This window comes from Pongo pygmaeus, chromosome 8, assembly GCF_028885625.2.
Source record: "Pongo pygmaeus isolate AG05252 chromosome 8, NHGRI_mPonPyg2-v2.0_pri, whole genome shotgun sequence".
NCBI lineage: Eukaryota > Metazoa > Chordata > Mammalia > Primates > Hominidae > Pongo > Pongo pygmaeus.
The window spans coordinates 5,596,463-5,607,238 of record NC_072381.2 but is presented as its reverse complement, the minus strand read 5'-3'; the positions used below and the strand labels follow the sequence as shown (position 1 = coordinate 5,607,238).

General features: G+C 51.1%; 1 protein-coding gene across 1 annotated transcript; it reads right to left on the bottom strand.

Annotated features, from left to right (window-relative positions):
* Positions 1 to 2,851: 2,851 nt before the first annotated feature.
* CALML3 (calmodulin like 3) lies at positions 2,852 to 4,784 on the bottom strand. Its single transcript, XM_054503594.2, has one exon. The coding sequence runs from the start codon at positions 4,522 to 4,524 to the stop codon at positions 4,075 to 4,077; it is 450 nt and encodes a 149-aa protein (XP_054359569.1). The 5' UTR covers positions 4,525 to 4,784; the 3' UTR covers positions 2,852 to 4,074.
* Between the last annotated feature and the right edge of the window lie 5,992 nt (positions 4,785 to 10,776).

The window sequence follows — 10,776 nt, the reverse complement described above, 5'->3', positions numbered from 1 at the left end:
CTCTAAGTCTTTGCCACAGAAAAACACAGGGCAGAAGAAAGCTCCACCCACAGGGCTGGGTTCCTCTGGGGAACCCTGTATGCCCATTTGGGTGGCTCCTTCCTCCTGCTCCAACCCCCAGGCCTCCCCTTGCCTATGTCCAACAGGCAAGCACCCACCCCTGGCAGCTGGAGTGACCACATTTTACCAACAAAAAAGTTTACCTTGACATCTGGGTTTGGGGCAGGCTCTTTGGAAGTGCTGACCAGGGTGGGAAAAAAGAAGGGAAAATAAGATAAAGGGATATGGGCAGGAAGCTAAAGACGGGCCCAGGTGTGACCTAGGTAGACCTGGATCCCGAGGCTGTTGTGTGAGAGGACACACTCACTGCCATGGGTAAACTGAGTCAGAGTAGCTGATGCCATGCTGTGGAGATCAGCAAGGCTAGCCCGGTGAGAGATGCATTCACACTGTGGGTTTGGGGTCCGCTGGTGAGGGCAGGGGATTCCCTGGGCATCACACCCCGTGAGGCAGAAGGACCAGTGTCAGAGAGCATTGTCAGAGCTGCGTCCCCTTCTGGCCCGGCCTTCCTTACCCCAACACAGAAGGTCGGGAGGGGGCGGAGCCATGTGGCAGCAGACGGCACTCACTGTGGTGAGGGCAGTGACCCAGCTTCAAGGAGAAGGGAAGACAGAAGATGTTACTGAACAATCATATTCAGGGCCGGGCACAGTGGCTCGTGCCTGTAATCCCAGCACTTTGGGAGGCTGAGGCAGGAGGAAAACTTCAAGCCAGGAGTTTGGGCAAGACTGGGCAACATAAAGACCTCACCCCTCCAATTTTTTTTTTTTTAATTAGTGGGTCATGGTGGCACGCGTCAGTCCCAGCTACTCTCGAGGTCGAGGTGGGATGATCACTTGAGCTTGGAGGTCGAGGTGGGACAATCACTTGAGCTTGGGAGGTTGGAGCTGCAATGAGCTATGATTGCACCACTGTACTCCAGCTTGGGCGACACAGCAAGATCCTATTTCAAAAAAAAAAAAAATGTGTTTGAACACCAAGGGGGAGGGGAGGGGTCATTCACCTTTGCCACAGGACCCACTTTGACCTTGCTGCCTTGGGCTTCTGTCCGTATAAAGAAGACACCTCCGGCCGGGCGTGGGGGCTCACGCCTGCAATCCCAGCACTTTGGGAGGCCGAGACGGGCGGATCATGAGGTCAGGAGATCGAGACTATCCCGGCTAACATGGTGAAACCCCGTCTCTACTAAAAACATAAAAAATTAACCGGGCGTGGTGGCGGGCACCTGTAATCCCAGCTACTTGGGAGGCTGAGGCCGGAGAATGGCATGAACCCGGGAGGCAGAGGTTGCAGTGAGCCGAGATCACGCCACTGCACTCCAGCCTGGGGAACAGAGCGAGACTCTGTCTCAAAAAAAAAGGAAGACACCTCCATTTACTACTCTGCTTCTGATGACTCCCCCTCAGGGAGGATCTGGGGCTGCCAGCTCTAAGCTGAGAGCAGGTAGGACCTTTCCACCACCCCAGCCAGTGCCTGCCTGAGCACAAAGAGCCGTTGATGAAAGGCTCCCAGCACCTGCAAAATCCAGGCCCAGGTGACTCCAGAATGACTGGTGTGTGGGGTTGCAAAAAGACCTGCCCTGGCGGAATCGCTGGGAGGCTGGGAGGAAAACAAATAAAGACACTGGCGTGCCCTCCTAGCCCAGGCATTGGCAGTGCGTAGGTGCCAACCCTTGTAAGACCTTCCTCAAGCCTGCACCTGGGAAGAGGGGGCTTAGATGTCAAACCTCAGCCATGTGTATGACAGTGACTACAAAGACGCCCCGTGCAGGAAGACCTCGGTTTCTCTCCTTCCTGCAGAATTTAGGAGACATTCTACAAAAGGTGCTCAGGCCTGATGTCCTGTTCCTTTTGGCCGGCGGTCAGCAGCCATGTGGGGGCTTCTGCCTGCCCCTCCTGCTCACTGCCTCCCACCCGCTGGGGAGCTGCTGCCCAATGAACTCTAGACACTCTGTCCAAGTGTTTATGAGGCTTGTTCCCAAATCTTCCCCAGGACGTGTCCAATCAACCCCGACTCCTGAGAGTGGCAGGGAGCGGTGGGGATTTGCTCGGCAAGCTGAGCCTTAGCTTGCCCTCTGCTTCTGTTCCCCTGACAGGAGTACCTGCCCTGGGCCAGTGCTCCCCTGAGACCCCACCATCCAGCATCCCCTCAGGAATCCAGCCCCAGAGCACCTGCTTCTGCCCCTTTCTGCTCTTGTCTTGTTCTCGAGCTATGGAGAGGGGTGGCTACCCTGGACAGCCTTGCAGTATTAGAGCAGGAAGGGATCTTTAAGGTGATGGTAATAGTAGCTGTCATTATTAAGCACCTTACTACATGCCAGGTGTGTTAAGAATGTTGTTCTGGCTCCTCACAAGTGCTGGAGAGAGGCGCTACCGTAATTACCATGGTGGAGGCACAGGTTGGTGGCAGACCTGTAGCTGAGTGGTCAGGGCACAGCACAGATCTGACTGAAATCCCAGGTCTGCCTCTTACCCACTGGTGGGACACAGAGCTGTTTTCTGAAGCCCTCTGTGTCTCCACTTCCTCATTTGTAAGATGAGAAAGGTAATAATAGTGGCTGCCCCATAGGGAGGTGCCAATTGTCTATGCAGGCCAAGTGCTTGATGGTGCCCTGAGCCCAAGCAGGTGGCATGAGGGTCCTGTCATCCTGGAGGTCCCAGTGGTGCAGTGATTATGGCAAGGCCGGGGCTGGGCCCAGCTCTTTGTTTTACAAAGGAGGAAATACCGGGTGGTGGTGGGCGGGGGTGGGGTGTCAGGGAGAGAGGATACATCCACCATGGCCTTTTCTGATGAGCTCCGTCTAGTGCCCATCCCGCAAAACATACCTCCCTTTAGAACTGAAGGGATCTCTGGCAGGGCCCCTTCGACCTTCTTTGGGTGTTGCCAACCGCTTGCAGGGCTAGTGCAGGACTAACGGCTCTGAATTGCTCTTACACTTTGTGTGCCCAACTGCCCCCCAGCCCCTCACCATCTCTAGTGCCTGGCACTTCACAACCAGGGAGCACTTGCCAGGGGGAATCAAAGCAATCAGCAGGTCCCTTCTCAACGTAATGGACTCGGGTCTTTCAAGTCCTGATGGACTTTTAACCACTCTTTGCTGCCAGCGTATCCATTTGATTGAGAATATTCAATATTTCCCTCATCCAGACTTCTCTCTCTCTGAGGCACCGTCCCCCCTCTCCCCTGTATAGGAATTCACTGCATTTTTAAAAAGCACAAAAATGGAGATTCCTGCCTCATTTCAACCCTGAATTCAACAAGGATCATTTCCATGGGAACCAGAAAAAAGGAAATGAAATAAGAACGAATATCTCATTTATTTCCCTGCAGCTCTCATCCCCCGCTCATCCAAGCCTCCCTCCTTCCAGATGAACAGGAACAGGTTACAGCTGACCCGGTTTCACTCCCAGCTTCAGAAGATGAATCACGGTGGGCTGGCGGACAAGCTGGGGCAGCGTGGAAGGCAGTGCTGTTTTCAGGAGGCCTGACCTCTGTGGCCAGAGTCCCCGTCAGCACCGCTTACTGCAGGCCAAGATGCCTCCCAGCCTGCAGAATCCGAGCGCGGAGGGAGCCTCCAGTCCAGGAGCCTCCGGAAATCCTGGCGTGGGCTGAGGCCTGCAGCCCCCCTGGCCTGGGCATTGGGTGCCTGTTAGGGATCTTGCCTGGGTGCCCTAAGGGGTCACTCGGTGTCCGTCCTGGCGGGCCCGCAGAGTCAGCGCAACCTGCCCTGGTGCTTGGTCCTAAGGTCAGCCCTGCTTCTCCCGAGTGGGGAGGGTTCACGGTTTGCTTGGAGTGGGAGCGTTCCGTGTGATCCAGATGAGCAGGTGGGAAGGTCGGCAGGAGAGCAGGGAAGAGGTGCGGGGAGCGGGGTGCGGAGAGGTGGGCTGAATCAACCACGCCCGGGAAGAAGCCACAGTGCCCGGGGGACGCAGGGGGATGGGGGCGGAGGCGTGAGGCCCGGGGTTCTTGCCCCGTGGGCCGCGTGGGCGCCCAGGAGCACGGTGGGCGCCGGCCTCACTTGGACACCAGCACACGGACGAACTCCTCGTAGTTCACCTGTCCGTCTCCGTCCGTGTCCGCGGCCCGGATCATCTCGTCCACCTCCTCGTCGCTCAGCCTCTCCCCCAGCCGGGTCATGACGTGTCGCAGCTCGGCGGCGCTGACGAAGCCGTTGCCGTCGTTGTCGAACACGCGGAAGGCCTCGCGGATCTCCTCCTCGTTGTCCGTGTCCTTCATCTTCCTGGCCATCATGCCCAGGAACTCGGGGAAGTCCACGGTGCCGTTGCCGTCCCGGTCGATCTCACTCATCATGTCCCGCAGCTCGGCCTCCGAGGGGTTCTGGCCCAGGGACCGCATGACCGTGCCCAGCTCGCGGGTGGTGATGCAGCCGTCCCCATCCTTGTCAAACAGGGAGAAGGCCTCCTTGAATTCCGTGATCTGCTCCTCAGTCAGCTGATCGGCCATGCCAGGGGTGGGGGCGTGGGTGGCAGGAGAGGCCACGGCGGGGTCTCCCTCCCAGTGCCGCAGCTCGGCTGCTGTCCCAGCTCTGGGGTGGCGCGTGGAGATCCGGGCGGCCGGCGGGCTGTCTCGCCCTGGCTTGAGACGCTGGAGCTTAAGAAGCGGCAGAGTCCTCCCCCATCATTGGCAGACGCCCCTGCCCTGCGGTTGCCCGGGCCTGTCCTGTTTAGACAGGAGTCCAGGGCCTGCGAATTGAGCTGACGCCAGCACCTCTGTGCCTGCTTGCACCCGGACCCAGCAGAGCCACAGGGGCCCCCGAGTCGCATCTGCAGTCAGGGCGTGGTGGACGAGCTTTGGAGCAATCCACGCTGGACTCCTTCCTCCTGAATTTCCCCTTCTCTCCTCCCTCCCCGTCTCCCACCTGCCGCCTGTCTCCCACTCAATGAGCTCCAGTGCCCTTTCTTCCCTTGAGTGGAGGGCTTTTTGCAGGATGAAAGGCAGATGAAAGAAACTTCCTTGCTTTTGGTTTTTAAAGCCTTATATAGCACCGGAGGGTTTTTGGAGGAGGAAGGTTTTCCCTTCGGGTAGAAGCAGCGAGTTTTCTTACCTTCAGAATGGACATGAATAGGGAGGGGTTTCCTCCAACCCATTCACTCATCCACTCTTTCACAGATATTTATTGAGTGCCTACTATGTGCAGTGTCACTCTGGGAGCTGGGAACACAGTGGGACTGGCAAGCCACCCCCAGTCCTCATGAGGTTAACTAGCAAGACAGCTAGTTTGCAGGTAAACTAATCGAGGAATGCAAACAAGGTAACTAGGGATTATTGATAAATGCTGACGGACATACAAGGTGGTGATGGACAGGACCCCGAGGTCACCTTTCAGCCTGGTCAAGGACAGACCTTCTGCTGAGAAGCAGCCGTCTAGGCCAGAGTGGGTATTGTGGGGCCAAGGGTTGGAAGATGATCAGTGGGGCTGCAGGCCCGTGAGGGAGGGGACAAGGAGGAGAGACAAAGGAGACCTTGAAGGGCTCAGCCAGGAAGTCCCACTATCATTCTCTGGTCCACGTTGCCCCAGGAGCTCCGAGCAGCATGGAGCTGGGGCTGTGGAGCGGCCTCTCCGGGAGGAGACCTGCTCAGGGGGATGGTGGGGTGTTCACAGCACAGACTTGGCTCCCACTCCCAGGGGGCCTGGAGACATGGCCCCCAGAGAGGCAGGAGCAGGCGCTTCACCTGTGGGAATCCAGGAAATCCACACTGGGGGAGAAACATGGAGCCCACTCTATTTTTTGCTGGGTGTGTGGGGGTGGGGTAGAGACCTGAATGGGAAAGAAAGTGTCCTTTTGAGGACCTGGACTTGCCGAGGAGAGACTATGGCAGGAGAAGGGCTCGGATATTCATTTTTTTTCTGAGTTTCCTTCCCTTCTCTATTCAAGTAGAGGCAAGTGTGTCCTTCGGGTCTGGAGGGGGTCTGTGGTAGGGGAAAATTGAAGCCACCTGCAAGACACCTTCTTTCCTGCCTGAAGTCTCCCACACAGCCTGGGTCCTGAGGGTTTGGGCAGGAGGAAGCAGGAAGGTTGAAGAATCCCTCCATCCCCATGGAATCTCTTCCTTAGAAGAGAAGTTTGTGGACCCCAGAGCAGCAGGGCTCAGGGATGTGGCGGCCACAGGCAGCCTTGACAAAGAGCCCTGGGGCCCAGGGGTGGCGTGGAGGGAACGAGGTGATGGGCATCTTGGAAGCCCTGTGTGTGGGTAACACTTTGGTGACCAGAGCCCAGCCTCCCCTCCTTTCCCTGCCCCAGAATGTTCGGTCTTGCCTGAGACCTCACACCCCAACAGCTCTAGGGGAGTGGGGAGATGGTCTGGCCAGGACTCCCTGGGGTAGGAGAGGGGCTGATAATAAAGTTTAGATTTAGAGAGAAAAATGAGGCAGCATCTCCATTTGCAGGCTGGGAGCATGCCCTGGGCCCAGGTTACAGCTCTGTCCATGGGGGGCTATGCAAGAAAGAGCGTGTGCTTTGCTCCTGGGAGCTCCACCCCTCCTCGAATATTCTGGAGAGCTCTTTTGTGGTGGGAAGACCCAGCAAAGGCTGCACACACAGCTTGCTCAAGGTCACCCCGTGAAAAGTTCAGCTGGGGATCAAGGTCCCTTTTTTATTTTGGGGTTTTTTTGGGGGCTAATTCTGGGACATGGGGACCTTCTGTCACCTTCTGAGAGGGGCTCTTGATTGTACACTGGTGCCCGATGCCTGAGTGTTAGAATTCATATCCCAAAAGCATTTTAAAAATATTTAAATATTTCCACTCTAGATCACCTGAATATCCAACAATAGCAGGTTAGTAAGAAGTACCTGAACTTTCCTCCACACCATGAGATAATACACAGCCTTTGAAATGAGAATGAGGATATAACAATGGAAAGATTTCCATGGAAAATTTTTAAAGAGCAGATAGAAAACTGTATATGTGATATGATTTCATGTATTAAACATATATATGTTTATACATTCACAGAAGAAACGCCTAGATAATCATGTACCAAACTCTTAATAGTGGATACTTTGGATAACAGGATTATAAGTGCTTTTAATTTTCTTATAAATATAGTATCTTTGCTCATTTAAAAATGTTTTACATTTGCCATATATCATTTCTATTATTAGGGGAAATGACTGAAGATTCAAAAACCATCCCTGATAAAAAATATTCCATATCTTACTGAACTCCCAATATTCTTTCTCTTTCTCTGAGGTTAGGTAATGTGGAGGGCTTGGTAATATTGTCAGCTTTATATCTCTCAGAGATATGAGACTATGGTGAGCATAGCTATTATTATGTATAGAAAAGCAGAATAATTAATAGCCAGTAACCACTCCCCCTATTTGACTGCCAGAGTGATGATCTAGTGGAAAAGACGCTATGAAGCATTTTTCTTCTACTTTCCCTGCCTAGGGGCTGGAGGGACATCTTCATGAAGGAATACAGGGGCAGTCACAGGAGAAAGGAGCACCAAGGGACACGGGCATGTGGCTGACACAGTCTTCTGGAGAGCCCAGGAAGGCATCAGGGGGAAACCTGGCCTGAGACGGTGCCCTGATGGACAAGGACAGGAATACAGTCATACCTCCTGCCTCCTTGACCAATGACCAGGATGAGAAGCCAACAGGTAACTGCTGGTTTCTGGGTCATGGCTCTGTGGCTCAAACATTAGCTTTTACCTAAATGTCCTTCTCAAAAAGGCACATTAAAAGAGGACTCAGTGCCAGGTGCAGTGGCTCACACCCATAATCCTACCACTTTGGGAGGCCGAGGCAGGCGGATCACTTGAGATCAGGAGTTCGAGACCAGCCTGGCCGACTTGGTGAAACCTCTACTAAAGGTCTCTACTAAAAGTACAAAAATTAGCTGGGCATGGTGGCTGGTGCCTGTAATCCCAGCTGCAGCTACTTGGAAGGCTGAGGCAGAAGATTCGCTTGGACCAGGGAGGGAGAGATTGCAGTGAGCCAAGATCGTGCCACTGCACTCCAGCCTGGGAGACAGAGCAAGACCCTGTCTCAAAAAAAAAAAAAAAAAAAAAAATAGGACTCAGAATTTTAAACAGCGTTGCTTAGTGCACAGTGACTCACAGAGGACTGCCTTATGATGGGCCAGACTGTTGCAACTCGCTGGTTGGGAAACTGTGACAGAGAGATTGTTTTTTATTTTCTGTTTAACTCTCTCCCTGCAGCCTCTCACCCCAATATAGCAACTCCTTTCCCTATAGAATAGATATTATTTTGGTTTCAGGATCCATTTAAACATTTAAAAATTACTGGGGACTCCAAAGAGCTTGTGTTTATGTGGGATATATATATATATATATATATATACATAAATATTTACTGTGTTTGCAACTAAAACCGAGAAATATTTAAATATTTAAGTATGTTTTTATATATTTATAACTTAATAGAAATAAACCCATTACTTGTTCACATAAAAACATATTTTTCAGCAATCCCATTACTGGGTACGTACCCAAAGGAATATAAATTGCTCTATTATAAAGACACATGCACGCGTATGTTCATTGCAGCACTATTCATAATACCAAAGTCATGGAATTAACCTAAACGCCCATCAGTGATACACTGATAAAGAAAGTGTGGTACATATACACCATGGAATACTATGCAGCCATAAGAAAGAACGAGATCATGTCCTTTGCAGGGACAGGGATGGAGCTGGGGTCCATTATTCTTTCAAACTAATGCAGGAACCAGATACTGCATGTTCTCACTTATAAGCGGGAGTTAAATGATGAGAACACGTGGACACACAGAGGGGAACAACACATGCTAGGGCTTACTGGAGGGTGGAGGGTAGGAGGAGTGAGAGGATCGGGAAGAATGGGTAATGGTACTAGCCATTAATACTTGGGTGATAAGGCTGGGCATGGTGGTTCACGCCTGTAATCTCAGCACTTTGGGAGGCCGAGGCGGGTGGATCACGAGGTCAGGAGATCGAGACCATCCTGGCTAACATGATGAAACCCCGTCTTTACTAAAAACATAAAAAAATTAGCCAGGCGTGGTGGCACCCGCCTGTAGTCCCAGCTACTTGGGAGGCTGAGGCAGGAGAATGGCTTGAACCCGGGAGGTGGAAATTGCAGTGAGCAGAGATCGCGCCACTGCACTCCAGCCTGGGTGACAGAGCGAGACTCTGTCTCAAAAAAAACTTGGGTGATGAAATAATCTGTACAACAAACCCCCATGACGCAAGTTTACCCACGCAGTAAACCTGCACTTGTGCCCCTCAACTTAAAATAAAAGTTAAAGAAAAACAACATTTTTAAATGAAAAATAAGTATTTTCCAAGACAAGGAATAGGGAGAAGAGTAGCGTTTTACAAAGTAGTTTTGCAAATATCTTTCATGCTTGGCATTCCAGAAGCAAATCTGCATCTACGCTCAACCTGTGGCAAAATGTTTTGGAGTGTATGATTATCCAGCCTCACACAGGTATGCAGCTGGGGAAGGAGGGAGCATGTGAATAGTCTTTTCAAAAAATTGTGGATATTCTTCTTTGATACTACATCAAAATTTGACAAATGGTAGTTTCTGAAAGAGCTGCAGTGTGGAATCTGAGACCATGTCAGAGACCTTTTCATACTGTTAAATGAAAATCCATTGGTCTCTTTTGCCCTTTGAACAGACCTGTTACCCCATGCATGGTTTTGTAATGCCACGCATTGGTCATGTGCAAAATACTGGTTCACTGGTTGAACAATTTCATACATAACATTTACAAGTCACATTCATTAGGCCAGGTGTGGTGGCTCACACCTGTGATCTCAGCACTTTAGGAGGCCGAGGTGGGAGGATTGCTTGAATCCAGGAGTTCAAGACCAGCCTGGGCAACATAGTAAGACCTCGTCTCTACAAAAAATTGAATAATTAGCCGGGTGTGGTGGTGTGTGCCTGTAGTCCCAGCTACTTGGAAGGCTGAGGTAGGAGGAGGACTGCTTGAGCATGGGAGAGAGATCAAGGCTGCGGTGAGCTGTGATCATGTCATTGAACTCCAGCCTGGGTGACAGAGTGAGACCCTGTCTCAAAAAAAAAAAAAAAAAAAAAAAATTCATTAATGTCACCTCCAATCTCATTAGAAAAGCTGCTAAGTACTGGAGAGGCTCAAGTTCACAGTGACAAATACAAAATTTCAAAAATTCCAATTTTCATTCAGAAGCTCAAAAATTTGTAATGGCAACAAATACTGTCAGTTGTTTTCCTTGAAGTGACAGGCTCACTTCATCCATTCTCGAAAAAATGTCTGCCAAATACTAGGTCTGAGTGATCATGGTTTGTCCATCAGCTGTTCTTTCCAACAAAAAAGATGTTCTATGAAAAAAGCTTACCTTGCTACTCATTGATCAATCACACAATGCTTTCCTCATGACAATCATCACACTTCAGTATCAGCAGACTATTAAAAATGTACAAGTAAGCTTTGAAATTTAATAAAAATAATTCTGCTGCCTCAAGGTTATTTTTAAGTGCAACCAGCTTTTTTGTTTGTTTGTTTGTTTAATGAGACAATGTGGCAGTGGAGAGTGTCATGATGCCTAGCACAGGGTTCCTAATTCATGCTAAGGCACTGGTTTTACCCCTGTTGCTTTTGACCTCAGCGTAAATATCAACACAGTGAAAAGGGCAAAAAACACTGGTTTATTGTGAAAATAGTTTTGACCTCTCAGGCCCTCAGTAAGGGTCTTGGGACA